This window comes from Polyodon spathula, chromosome 19, assembly GCF_017654505.1.
Source record: "Polyodon spathula isolate WHYD16114869_AA chromosome 19, ASM1765450v1, whole genome shotgun sequence".
Classification (NCBI taxonomy): Eukaryota; Metazoa; Chordata; class Actinopteri; order Acipenseriformes; family Polyodontidae; genus Polyodon; species Polyodon spathula.
Window position 1 is genome coordinate 31,951,250 of NC_054552.1, and position 14,684 is coordinate 31,965,933.

General features: G+C 39.5%; 1 protein-coding gene across 1 annotated transcript in view; it reads right to left on the reverse strand.

The window, feature by feature from the left end:
• Positions 1–14,684, reverse strand: part of LOC121294625 (multiple epidermal growth factor-like domains protein 11) — an 83,621-nt gene that overhangs the window by 41,836 nt on the left and 27,101 nt on the right. Inside the window, exons 4-6 of the mRNA XM_041218521.1 lie at positions 14,123–14,224; positions 12,844–12,944; positions 6,792–6,884 (exon numbers count right to left, since the gene is read on the reverse strand). Of these exons, the coding sequence (XP_041074455.1) occupies positions 6,792–6,884; positions 12,844–12,944; positions 14,123–14,224 (296 nt within the window). The remainder of the gene's footprint in view (positions 1–6,791; positions 6,885–12,843; positions 12,945–14,122; positions 14,225–14,684) is intronic.

The window sequence follows — 14,684 nt, forward strand, 5'->3', positions numbered from 1 at the left end:
GACTGCTAATACGCTACCTTGTTTGCACGATCAAGGACACCGCAATGGGGCAGGAGGGAAGACTGATTAATAATGCATTACAGAGTGTCAGGCATACAGATAGCGTGCTTTCACTGGCATTGTGTGATCAAACAGTTTACTGATGACACAAGCATGGTCAATGAATACAAATCATAAAAAGGAATGGGGACCGTGCAATCGTGTCTGGTGCTGCTTACTGCTGTGCCTGGTATTTGTATTGACATTAAACCATATTACATGAGCAATAACATACCCCAGACTTTTCAGGGAGCTGAATGCGCACTTTTGTATAGAAACGCAACAGGAGGACAGAGTGACCTCACTGTGTTCCAATAAAGGAGCATATTGTTTTGAATTGGAATCACCTGTAAAAACCACCCAATAAAAGCTTCACCATGAATTACTTTGCATGACGAAGACATCCGCTGTGACGATCACTTCTAAGTTTTAACTGCGAGTGGTGACAGGCATGTGTCTATAGCAATGCTTGTCACCTTCCTGGTCCTGCACATATGTGTCACTATCAAAGGAGGCGACTGTTTAAACATTGGGAGAATGAGATGTCCTGGAAAAGAGCTATGTGAGCCTGTCTTGGATTCAAGTGAACACATTACCATACTGATGAAATCACAGCCACAGACTGCAGTATAATGCAGGACCTTGGGCAGAGTAACTACCTGTCTTTCATGGCATCAGACAGGTTCACAGTATTGAATGCAGTACACTCTGTAGGTGTTGTGGAATACTTTTTAAAAGTCACTGAGTTAAAGGTGGTCTAGAAAGAGTGCGTGAATCTGCCTTTTGCTTGGTGTGCAGGAGACCTTTTTAAACAAGGTCCCCTCTTAAGAGCTTCCCCTCGCTAGACTAGCAAACGGAGCGGTTTCTTACATTTGGGCTGTAGGCACTGCCTCATTTTTAAAAACCTTACCAATGAACAGCAGGGGCCCAGTGCTTCAAAGTGCAGTTCCAGGCATCATTAAACAGCCCAACAAGATGCATTAGAAAGGTAATGTACTGATTTATTGAATCAATTAATGTAAAACAAATCACCCTACCCAGCTTCTTGCTCCAAGGAAATAGAAATCTGCACACACACACACACACACACACACACACACACACACACATAGACTTCATCTACATAGCAATCATGTATATTTACACACACACAGAAGAAATATTACTATCAGACTTTAACAGTGATGATAATTCATACATAAGATAAGACCTTTCAAAATATAACTATTCGTGAAGCCCCCCCCCCCCCCCCGCCGATCATTTCTGTATCCATAACGTTTGCAGTTAAGCTTGAGAGGTTTTTTTTTTCTTTATCAGAAAGAAGGACCTTCAGGCATATCTGGTATATGTCAAGACAAATGAAACTGCATAGAGTTTGTAAATGACACAGTGGACCAAGAGACTGACCTGCATTTAAAAATGTTATCAGCAAACTACTATGCATTTACAGTCAGCTCCTCAAAGGCAGAATGAAATAGCTTCTGCCAGCTTAGCTCTTTTAGCCTGCAGTTAAAATCAACTCACACACTGAGACATGCACACACACTGAGACACGCACACACACTGAGACATGCACACACACTCACACACACTGAGACACGCACCCACACTCACTGAGACATGCACACACACTGAGACATGCACACACACTGAGACATGCACACACACTGAGACACGCACACACACTGACACTCTCACACACAGAGAAGGTCAAACCAGTGCAGGATGAAATGAAAAGGGTCAGCCGGTCGACAGTAATTATGTGTCACTGGGATAGTGATTGATTCCTGTAAAGCTAAAGGTTTAAGAACTTTATTTGCAAGATGTTTAAAATTCAGAATTACCCTCCTGAGAGAGACACACTAAGGGCAGGTACAGTATATAGAGGAGGATGCCTAAGGGATGCCACGACTGAGGATAGACCAATTATTTAACATTAAGACTCCCAAATCGTGTTGCATAAAAGACTTTACTCTGCAGTGCTAATTAACAGAACTGTAACAGTAAACACACTAATTAAAGTGATGTGTTTATTATAAAAACAAATACCACATGAAGCAATAGATTTTAATGACGCAAAAGTGCACCGCACCTGAGGAACGCTCATTTAGCTTCATGGCTCCAACTCTTTGCAACTCTCTCCCAGCTTTGGTGTCTGATGCTCCCACCATCGCTTGCTTTAAATCAACCCTCAATACCCACCTGTTCTACATTGCTTTCCATGCACTTTAAGCCTGATATCTGCTATTAGCTGCTGTGTTGCTGCTACTATCAGGTATTATGCACTTTCCACTGTATTTAATGTACTATTTCATGTATTATGCTGCTATCGTGTATTATGCTACTATCATGTATTATGCACTTTCCACTGTATTTACTGTATCATGTTTTACTGTATAGCATGTACTATGCATTTATCTGTATTTAAAGTGTTATGTATTTTGTTCTTGTTACTGCATCTTGTAAAGGGCTTTGTGATGGTGGTCCACTATGAAAGGCGCTATATAAAATAAAGATTGATTGACGTTTTTATAGAAGTTTTAATCCGGGCTGCTTATGTTAAAAAAACCATGTTGTACATAATATGTGAAGCACTGCAGGTACATGATTAATCCCTCGAGCGCGTCCCTATTGTGCAGTATGTACCATGATTCGACACAGTGGTCTCTTTAAACGCACTCGGAGTAATGCAAACAGTCACTAATCAGTACACACTGTTTATCCTATCAGACCCTAACAGGCCTGCCCTTTCCATCACTCATTGTTTTTATAAATGACATGCTGATATAGTGAGTGAAAGAGGGCTACTAGACTGTCTGCCTTTCAACCAACCTTTTCCCTATCCTGGGTAACAGGAGAAAATAAAAAACAACCACCTTGGAAACTCAGGGGGTTTTGCTGGAGTTTAATCACTGTGGTTAACCTCTCCATCATTACCCGTGAAACATGCTTGATTTCCTGCGAAAGGACACAGCACTCACCCCAGTAAGGACTCGCTGTCCTGTTGTTATTGGGGCATGGTTAGTTTAGACTCCATCTGCTGTACAGTATCCAAACTAACTGAAGTTTCACATCTAATCAGGGTAATTCAGAAGGCTGTCAGACTACAGTGACTCCTCTGTAGCTACACGAGGCATTGCTTTAATTACCTTCTTAACTCTAACTAAAACTTCAAAGGCTTGCAAACAAAAAGGTGGCCCTATCTAGGTGTATAAACCCTACCCTTTGAAGCTCAGATTCTCAGCAAAGTCACAGAATTGAGTTGCTTTAGTGTGTAGAAATGCACTCTTATATTGCATAAGCTGATCCTGCCTCATCTCTCCCTTGATCCCGGTGGCAGATTCTTCTGGAATTCTAAGCTAGGCAGCAACATGCTCAAAACCAACCCCCAATATTCACCTACAGATCCCTTCAAGACTGCTTCAAGGGGTCAGGCTGGTCTGTAGAGCTAATGCACCACAGTACATTTACTCACGACTATTTAAGTGTTTTTGCTTCCTATAAGAAACCTGCCAATGCCTCTTACTCATAGAGTTCAGCTACAGCCCAGAGGAATCCAGCTTCAAGCAGCTGTCCGCTCAGTCCAGGGTTATTAGATTAGGGTCTGCGCAGTCCAGCCACATTAGAAAAGAACCCGAATCTGAACGGAAAGCTCCCTTCGGATTTGCAGCTCTGTGTGCTGGCTGGTTGATGCTGTAAGGATTGTTACTGCAGAGCTCTGCGAATGGAGCAGTGTTTATTAGAGCAGTACTTTAACAAGTCATCACAACAGAGGCAGAAGAAATACATGACCCTGTCTTTCCAGGGGCCAGGAGCACTCAGCAAACTTTTCACAGGCGATAATCTCCCAAAACTTTTACAAGATTCCATAAATACACAATGCATTTTGGTCTTGGTATTTCAGCTATTAATTATTTTTTAAACTCAACAGACATACTCTCAGTCAAAATTGCCCTTGATTTAAAACTAGGACGTAGGTCAATAGCCAATAAACGCTGCTCTGTTGTTTCAGTGCGAAATGCGAATCGTGCTGCTGGTTAGCAGTACGAAATCAAGGGGATACCTGCAGGCTATAGCAGATGTACAGCAGCATGCAGTAAAACATAGGTACCTATAGTGCTGAGCCTGGCTTGACAGGGAGCGCTTCACTGTTCAACAATCTGCACCATTACCTAGTCCTGTGTGGCACTCCCTGCATTGTAAGCAAAAGGGGAACTATCTGGCAAAATGTATTTTTTTATAAACAGATTTAGGTCGCAAACAGCAAAAAGTGGGCCGTTAGAGTATTCACAAAGCATGCATAAGCACACACACACACACACACACACACACACACACACACACACACACACACACACACACACACACAACTGCAATGCATTTACAGAGATGCTAATGTTAAACAAATACAGTGCTTCAGATAACCTGCAGAATATTTATAAACTGAAATGTTAGCTTTCAGTACACTTCAGAATAAAATAACTGGTGTCAATCCTAAAGACAATTAGTATCCTGCAACAACGAAACACACTTAAACGAATAAGAAGATTATTAACACTGGCACAGCAAGAACTTACATTTAGAATACCAAAAAAAAAAATCTGTCCAGATGCAGCATTTATCAAAGGAAACAGGGCAGATTTCATTTAGAAATTGACTCACGTTCCTCATTTTATAGATGAAAGCTCATAAATGAAAATCACTGGACCCTTGCCCAGTATGGAAATAAAAGTTATGAATAATATTTCTATCTCAATCACAGCCCTATGTTTTAATAATGTGAATTAACAGAATACACTGTGTCTTTACAACATAAAAGTCTTTCTTCTATTTATTGTTTTTCATAATAATCAATAGGGTAAACAAGCAGATTCTTTGCCATCATTTCTGTGTGTTCAGCCACACTGCTCCAGATTGAGATCCTGGTAAACGATACTAAAGTTATACGTGCATCGTGAACTTTTATGTAGGAATCGAAGGAATCAACCACTGTGTGTGCAGAATTTTTGTGCAAACTTTGATATGGGACTTTTCACAAAACCTAAGACTGTTTTAAGGAATATTTTTTAAAGATTTTTTTTCTTTAAAAACATTTTAAAAATGTGAATAAACTAATAAACCATCATGTTCAAACGTTGGGGGAAAAAGGTCTAATGAATTGATTTAATTTATTAAAAGTCAATGTGAACAAAAAAAAACAGCTCAACATATTCCTTAAAACAGTTCTTAATTTTGAGAATAGGGCCCTTCATGTTGCTAAAACCTATTTTTCACAGCAGATATTGTATATGCGCTCAAACGTAGCAATATATCTTAAAATTATTCAAAGAAAAATAGAAACAAATAAATGAAATAAGGAAGACCATACATAAAGGATTGAATGATTTAAAAAATACAACTGCAAGAAGCATCACCAATCACATTATCAAAATATTCTCATGACAAAAGCAAAGCTCACTGTACCAGAAGGTTCCATTATACCTTCTGACAAATCAAAACCATTTTAATAAGAAAAGGAATGCAAGACGCTATGAATTAGTCATTAGAATTTAACTGTGCATTCGGCCAAACCACAAAACCAATCCTGAATTAGCAACGGAACACAACCAGACTGGGGAGCTGGGCTCAAGTGAAGTTGTTTTGTTGATTTGTTCTATTTAAAGGAATATTAATGGCAAGTCAATACTTCACCTTCAGTGTCCATTCTCAACATGCATGCTTTAATTAGCTGATTGCTTAACAAATGTGTTTGACCTCAGGATCTTTTTCCCTTTGTCTTTTCCCAAGCAATAAAAGCACAGAAACAAGCCCTGGAGGATGGCAAGAGCAATCACTCTACAGGGTCGGACAGCTATGTGTTTCTGCTATGCATTGATTACTCTGACCGCCAAGATGAGACCATGCTCCTAATAATGTTAAAGGCTACTCCTGTGGATCTGAACTGCTCTCACCAAATGCTGCTGGACAGCCCCCCCCCCCCCATCCATATTCATGAAATAGTTTAGAGCAGAGCGTGATTTCTTTCAAAAGAATTAAGCACAAGCAGCCAGCAACAGAATTAAACACAGGAGTAAACCACAGTATTCATTCCTCTCAGTGAAGAAAGTCCAAAACAGATCAAACGAGTTTCATTGCAACTGGAAAAGTACGTTTCAAGGTATATGTAAAAGTCTTTCAGAGTTGCATGCCCAGCGGGGCATTAGAAGGAACTTGTCTTTTTTTTTAACAGGAATATCTAAACAGCAGCTCTCATATACGGTGAGTATGTCTCTGTATTTTGCTACGTAATGGATCTATGTTCTTAAAAGAACGGTCGTTCTTTTATTTCAATATCAGAACAGCATTAATGCTTCAAGGTCAGCTGGTGGTATAGCAGAACCACTTCCTTAGTTGATCAGGGGTTTTACTTGTACACACAGGCAGTGATGGACAATCACAAAAACTATGCACACTCAGTTATGTCCCAGAATGACTTTAATTGTTAAAGATCACGCATTACTGAGGAACATTCTGGTTTTTAAAGTATATATTTATGGCAACATGGTTGTATTTAAACAGTGACATGCTACCCCAAGGATTTTCCCATGGATATACACTATGCAGAGTTTACCATGGTTAGACATGTTTTTAAACGTGCTTTACCATGCCTCTCTGGGCATTAGAATGTTTAGCAGTGCTTATTGCCCTTTGCTATGTTTTACTATGGTAAACCTTAATGAGGGTATGAAGGCGAATCCTCTAAGATCACTCACCACTGGAGCAGTCGATGCCTCCCCAGCCTGGCTCACACAAACACGTGTCAGGAGACACACACCTTCCGTGGACACACTCCTCCACGCACAGAGCTGCAGACAGGGAAGAAAAGAGCTTGTTAGTGCCTTCCACCCACCATCCACTGCAAGCAACATGAGAAAGAACGTGCTAACCAACCTTTCACCCCAATCGCAGATTGCCAAAATTATACAAGAAGGCAGAGTCTCAATGACTGGCCGTATAACTGCAGGACAACGGCTATAAATCGTACGATTTCCACGCGCCTGTTGTAGAACAGAATTGCACCATGCAAAGTTGATCTGTGGAACACATTTTTACCTACACAGAAAAGTTCTGTTTTCAGCTAGAAAAAGCGGCTTGTAATCTTGTAACAGCTAGAAAGTGTATACAGTAGGATTTGCATGCTAAATGTGTGAAACAAACTATTGACACTCACTGCACATGAAATACCAGGGCATCCACTGCTGTAAATATTTGAACTGTAATTATTAGTTCATTGTCACATATCAGTTTATTACATTGACCTGTTTAACCGTTTGCTTATGTATCCTTTAAATACAGAAAACGGTTGTAAACCCTTCTTGATCTGATCCCCTGTCACTTTGTCATGATGATATCTTAAGGAAACAACCAGAGGTACCCAAGGATTTACTAAGAGTGCAGTTTCCTTGATCATTCCTATTGACCATTATGGTGGCCTGTTGATTTCTGAAACATTAACATTCCCAGTAGGACTCTGCTAGCAGTTCCTAGTTTGAATCAAACTGGTAATAAAGTGACCTACATGGAGTTCTGCCTCTGTGCCAGCTTTGGTAGAAAATGCATTTAGCATGAATTATATCTCCATAGCCAAGGTCATGCAGCAGGGTTAACAGGCTGCTCCTGTCATGTGATGCGGACTGAAACAGTAAGCTGAGATTCTTATCACCGCCTTGCTTTATTATAATGGGACAAGCGAGGGAAAATAGGCTTAAAGGTACAGCACAAGTTCTTTCTAAAGCATGGCCAGCTGAGGTCAAAACCCTTCCTATCACCACAACACCACTTTCAAACTAAATTAATACTGACAGCAGATTATTACAGGAAACCAAAGTATGTGGCTTTTAGTGTAATTAGAATGTTTTGCCTATAAAATTTATATTTGAGGATAGATAGTATTACAGCGATATTCTTGAGTGCATATGAATAACTGTAATAAATGCAAGACTATATTCCTAATGCCCATATTCATGAACCATGCTTACTTAAGTGTGGTAAGTTAACTGTTTTGTATTGAGAACGCACACTTATTGTAAGAAAGCATTAACACTCAAAGGTTTTGTCTGAATATATGTCTTAAGGCCTCTACACACCGACTGCACGCTATGCAACAAACGAAACTGTGCAGCAATGTTTTTTCTCCTGAGCCATCCTGCCCCCAGCTAGACTGCTCTAATCCCATAAATGCACTGGTGGCAATAATGTTAAGCTAGGCAGCTAGGCAAATAATATCAACGGATTTCAAAGCATTAACACCTCACAGATAAATTACTGATTCCAACTGCTAAAAAAAATCACTTTTTTTTTTTTTTTTTTTTTTTTGCTGACTTAAAATTACAAATGTTTCACAGACTGTTCTAAATCAGTAAGGCTACCCAGAACATTCAAAGTGTTTAAAGCATAAAACATTTCAATTTTGATTTTGAACATTTGAAAATTTGACATTTACTCTTTTTTTTTAAGCTTAAATTAGTAATATCTGATGAAAGAATCAAACTTGGTTCAGTTCATTCCATTTTACATTCCATTTTCTGTCAAACACACAAAAAGAAACACAGCGGCAACAATTACTGGAAGCCAAAGGCCGCACTAAAGCAGATAAAACAGAATGCTGAATAAGGATGGGACATTAAAAGGCCAGTTTAAATGAAAAACTCAAATCTGCCCACTAAGTTCTCATGAATTAATTGCTCATCTTAAAATGAGCTCAGCTCCATAAGAATATACATAAAAAGCTACATTTTAATCATTGTACAAAAGATGTTATCAAAGAAGCTGCAAGTAAAAGTAATTTGTGATTGCTGTTCAGTTTTTAGTATATGGATTTTCCCTAGTTCTATGATAGGACAGGCAAGGTAGTGTGAAAGAATGATGAAGAACATTCAAGCATTGCATAGCACATCAAGGTATGGGCAGACTGGTGAAAGCCATGGCTAAGTATGGTAAATGCATGATATAAGCCTGGTAAAGCACTGGAATATTTACACATTCTACAGGCTTTTGTGCCTCTAATCAGAATTCCTTTCATCTTTCTGTGATTGCAGCTTGTTTTTCTTTTGTTCTATTTTAAGAGTTTCCATTGCAACCTAGGGATTCCAAAATAGAAAGTAATGAGAGAACATATTGGAGTACAGAGAGTTAAACAATCTGTGAATGAAGGCACTGTGAACATGCTTTTATTTTATCAGAGTTTTGGTTTTGCAACAGCAGTCTCTTAAATGGAGGGAACAAGATACTTCATATTTGTCAATTTGGACAGATTGTGATTGAAAAAAGGAGTGCTTTCAAAACTGTCTCTATGCAAAACAGTCCTTGCTTGACCAATCATTTTATCCCCTGCTGGGATCAGTGAAAAAAATAATATGGCGCAGGGGACAGCACAGACAGCAGAATGAGCTCCTTGTAACACATTCATTTAGAATCATTTTAATCTTCTGTATACTGTGCATAATGCATACACAGTGAGCATGCTGCATTGCTGCTTACTCCAACCATGCTGTACAGGTGAACTACAAACCAGCAAACAAAATGACAAACTGATGAGTACAATAAAACTGTGACACACTGCACTCAAAGACTAGTAATAATAAATACAAAAACAAATACAAACTAACAAAATACCTTCTGGTTCAGTTCAGACATCCCACCCAAATCAATGCACCGTGATTACATTATTGATTAGCCTGCTCTACACCCCTCCATCCTAACCCCCGTCGCAGGACCCATAGTGGGCTACATCTGTTCCTCAACCCACCGGAGGAGGGGAGGTCTGGGATAGCCACAGGGTCCACATTGACCAGTGCTTCACATTGAATCAGCCATGCCAGGGGTGCCGATAAATCTCTGTTAATAATATCTGCACTTCAGCAACTGCAATGCACACTAACAAGCAATCAGCCAAACAATTCTGTTTAGGGCAATGCGCTACCCCACCAAAATACCTAATATCCCAGCCAATATGTAACCAGCATAGGATTTTAAAACGCAGGTCACCTAAAGCTCAGGTAGTTACACTGAGAAGGCTGGAATGCTCTGGAAAGCAGTTGCATCGGCCACTTTCAGAAGCCACTGTCACTTAAGGGTTGTAAGACTGTGGCTGGTGTTGAGAGAAGTACACTTATGTTAACATTAACTAACACTCAGGTGTTGTTTCTGAAAACAACCTTTCACTGCATTTCAGTGTATCACAGGTTTTAATCTCCTCCAGTGAAAAGCACATTTAAAGGAGATGAGGTTTTGAACCTTTTAACTGAAATAAACTGACCAAAAACAAAAACGCATTGAACTCTCCTTATAAACGTTTTCCACAGTAAAAGAAAAGCACGCCCCTGATAACAGCACTGAAGGTCTGTCCAGCTTGACTGTAAAGTTAAAACACTGTATTCCTCACACACAGCATTTCTCTTTCCACTAAACTGCATTGTGCACTGCGATCTGCAGCAGACATTCACCACACCAGCTGACCTATGGTGGAGGATGGGCCCTATACAAACAATTGCATGATCAAAGCAAGATTAAAAGAGGCCCCCCCCCCATGAATAAAATCTTTCTACTGTCTGAGAAAAAGAAAAAATCCATTTGGTAAATGAAAAGCTATTTTCACCTGACTCCCATTTAAAGGGACCTCTTCAATTAGCTTGTGCTTAGAGAATTGGACAAAAAAAGACCTGTCGACAGCACTTATCATTAAGAAAACACACAAGGATCATTTGAGAATCACTGTGCTGCACCGTGTCTGGTAACAGGTCTCCACAGTAAAGTATATGACTCTCTTTGTGTCTGAATAATCCTCCAGGGCGCATATAACCAAGAGCCTTTATTAAAGCTTTGTACAACCTAAAGAAACGAAGAAAGAAAAAAGGTTTGTACCGCGTCTTCCGCTCAGGGCTATTTTTCAAGGGAAGGAAATGTATTTAGACTTTAGTATCTAGGGTATATAACTCATATTTGTCAACAAGAAGAAGAATAAGCAAAGCCTGTTCCGTTGCAAATCATCTTGTTTGGAGTTCTGTGTTTTATTTAGGTTTTTTTTCCTCACTGGTCACTGATTCTGGGGTCTGGTGGAATAAATGAAGTTGCGCTGAACAAGTCATCTGTAATTGAAATAATAACTGCCACAGTAAAGCCTGTTTCTATCTGTGTATCACACAGGGATCCCTATTCAACAGTGGCCCCTGTAGTATATCACAAGAATAAACCATCGGTAACGCATGTCTTAATGTGTTCAGAGTGCTTATCTTCTATTGGTTAATGACTAAACGACCTTGCCGCTGATTGGACAGCTGGTTAGTATATAAAACAGTGAATCAAGGGCATAGCGGGGTTACTAAAATGTACAGATCCTCTGCCAAGTTGAACACCTGCTAATTCTTTCCTACAAAAAAATGATTTTTTTAAATGAAATCTTGATGAGGTTTGTTAATTATTCTCGTGTTTTAAAACACTCTCTAAACTGAAGAGCAAAATTCACAAACCCCCCTCGAACAAAGGACAGCAATACCAAAGCTTCTTTTAAGGAAAAGACAGATGCACTTTTAATTTGGCAAGAACAGCGATGGTTGTCAGGTATTCATTTGTATGAGCGAGCATTATAATTTATGTACACTGTGGCAGAGCAAAGCTCTGCCCTTTTTAAATTGGCAGGGATGGGGTTAATTTCCCCTACCTGCCTGGGTTTATTATGTTCAGGTGGCTGGGGTTGATTAGTTGATTAAGTAATTAACTTAATTAAAGATCAATCACTGCCCAGCCACCTGACATAAAAGGAGGCCTCTGCTTCTCATTTGGGAGGAGGGAGCTGAGGAAGCAGGTTGGTGTTTGTGGATTTTTGTGATTTGTGAATTCTACATCCAGTGAAGGCATTGCGCAGCCTGGAAACCTTTATTTTTGTAAGTTTGTTTTTTGTACTGTTTTTTTTTGTTTAAATCCCTTAATTTTGCACTTGTGCGCTTTTATCTTTGTGTATTTATAATAAAATAATTATTTTTTTGAACTACAGACTGTCTCTGGGCCTCTATCCACTCGCCAGCCTGCCACATACATATCAAGTGCATTGAGAGAAACAGACAGAGGTCATGCATGATCACATTAAACATGTCATAATTAATAAACAGTTCATAATCTGTGACATCCAAGTTCTGTTCATTATGAAGTAGTGACATTCCACTCTTGCATCAGAAAAGGACTGCACTGAGATGTTTGCTTGGAAAATTGATGTGTGTAGAATATTAATCACTACTATATTTGCTAATATGGAGCAGGGTCTAAATCCCTGTTTATTTTCTCTCTGTCCCATTCTCTAGACATTACAATATAATGACATGATCAGGTGCAGGGATTAGGTGCACAGTGAGGTCAGAGGTTTGGTCAAGTATTGAACTTTCTGATTACAATAGCGTTTAACTTGGAATGCAATTAAGAGAATGTCGTTTGATTTACTTGTGGTCATCTCAAGATATTGCAGCATTTGTACTACTGTGGCATTCATGAGGACATAAATAATACAGATTTAGCTAAACAAAAAAAAAACAACAACAAAAAAAACCTTTAATCAATTGTATAAAAATTCTTATGGGCTGCAGCATTCCCAAATGCTATTTTAGAAACCGCTATATACTGTACATGAGTGCTCATGAAAGGCTGAAGGGATGAACCTTTCTGACCGTATTTCAGAGCTTTTTTGAACAACACTTGAACTGAAATCCCGCACCTAACACGCTTAAACGGTTCAGGAGCCTAACTTCTCTAAAGGATTTCTTATGGATCACTTACGGATGCAGAAGTCTCCGCTCTCAAAGTATCCCGGGCAGCACTGGGATCTTCGGCGGTACATCGTCCTCAGTCCTCGTCGATAAGCTGTTTTGTAGCTGATTCTAAAAAAAACATATATAAAAAAATGTTTGAAGTCACGTCCCAGGATGATGTAGTTTTAGTTTTCAGAACACTGAAACCTTGGGCTGACCTCAGATCTGCATTTCAAAACCCTTCTTATCTGCCCTTCCAGTTACCCGCATTTACATTTCGATGCACTGTACACTAACTCTTTATCCTCTAACAGATAAAAAGGAAAAGTCTGTGGCTTGCCCTTGATTGCCAACCTCCAATGGGATTCCTGTCACCTTTACACAAACACAGCAATCCAGTCCCCAAGGCTCCCTGACAGCCCCATTCCTCCTGAGCTAAAGTTACATGAACTCTGAAACAGTGAGGGGAATCTTCTATTATCAGGCTTCAAGGGGAAACTACAGTAAGGATAAAGAAAAACTAACTTCACCTGTGCGGAAAACTTTTCCAGTGTCATGCCATAGGGGCAAGAGGACCACCGGGCATACACAGAATGTTTTAAAAGATCTGATCTAGAGATTTTTCAAAAACTGTTGCTCCCTGATGTCTATATACTGCCTGCTCTGTAGGTGTAATTGCAGGTAGGCAACGGGAGAGAAATGGACAGGTATAAACAGAAATAATCCAAAATAAAGTGTAAAAGCAAACAGTCATAATGTTGTTAGCTCCAATAAAGGTGAATTTGTAGATTTAAATGTCTCTTACTACTAGTTATTTTGACTACAGACAAAAATCATGCAAAATGCAGTATCAGCATCGTTTACTGACAAACAGCATTTCCCAGAATAATGACCCAGTACTATCTGAAGACTATGGGGGGGTTGATGGTCTCCAGGGATAGCACTGTATATTGCAAACATGTCCAGAAGGCAGCAATCATTCGTCATCGTCTGCTATCCATATAGTGTACAAGTGTGTCTGAATTGTGAAGAATCAAGGACACGCTGGCTCATATCTCTACCTCATACCTCTACCTCAGCTAAGAAACTGGTGAGGGGGGGCTCTTGGGTGGTGTGAGAGATACGCAAAGTTTCATTTTGTGTAAAGACAAGCAAGGAAGGAAACAGTGATTATGAGTTTAATATAAAAATAAAAAACATATTCTACTTATAGCTTTACATACAGCTCAGCCAGGACTCACTGGTGTGATGTTCATTTAAACCAGGTCAGAATGTATAGCTCTACATACAGCACAGTCAGGACTTACCGGTGTCTGGTGCATTTAAACCAGGTCAGAATGTCCGTGCATCTGGTGTAGTAAACCTGATCAAAGGGGTGAGCGTAGGACTCCTGGACAGTCACTGCATAGCTGCACTCAAAACAGAGAGGCAGAGGCAAATTCAGTGCTAATAACGACAACAGCGATTACATGTGTGTAGGATAAAGGTGCTGCTTTTACAGGGAGTTGCTTCTAACGAGGTTTGTGATATGGTGCAAACTGCAACAACTTTCATTCAAATATAGTTTTGATCATAAAATGCAGTAAACCATTGCCCTATGTCTTAGAATATATATAAAGAGAGAGCAAGAGAGAAAGAGACTTTAATGCAGTTTGCATGCCACAGTAAGTTCCACATTTATGTAGCAATAAAAGAATACAATGATATTTTCAAAGCAAAACTTTTTTCACTTGTTATACAGCCAGTTAGTCTTTAGAGGCTTCCTCCTACTCTCTTTTAAATATTTCATTATTCAGACCAAGAGAGGAGAATATTGCATGCCATATATCTCAGGTTATCTTTTTTACATAAGGAGCCAGCAATTATTGC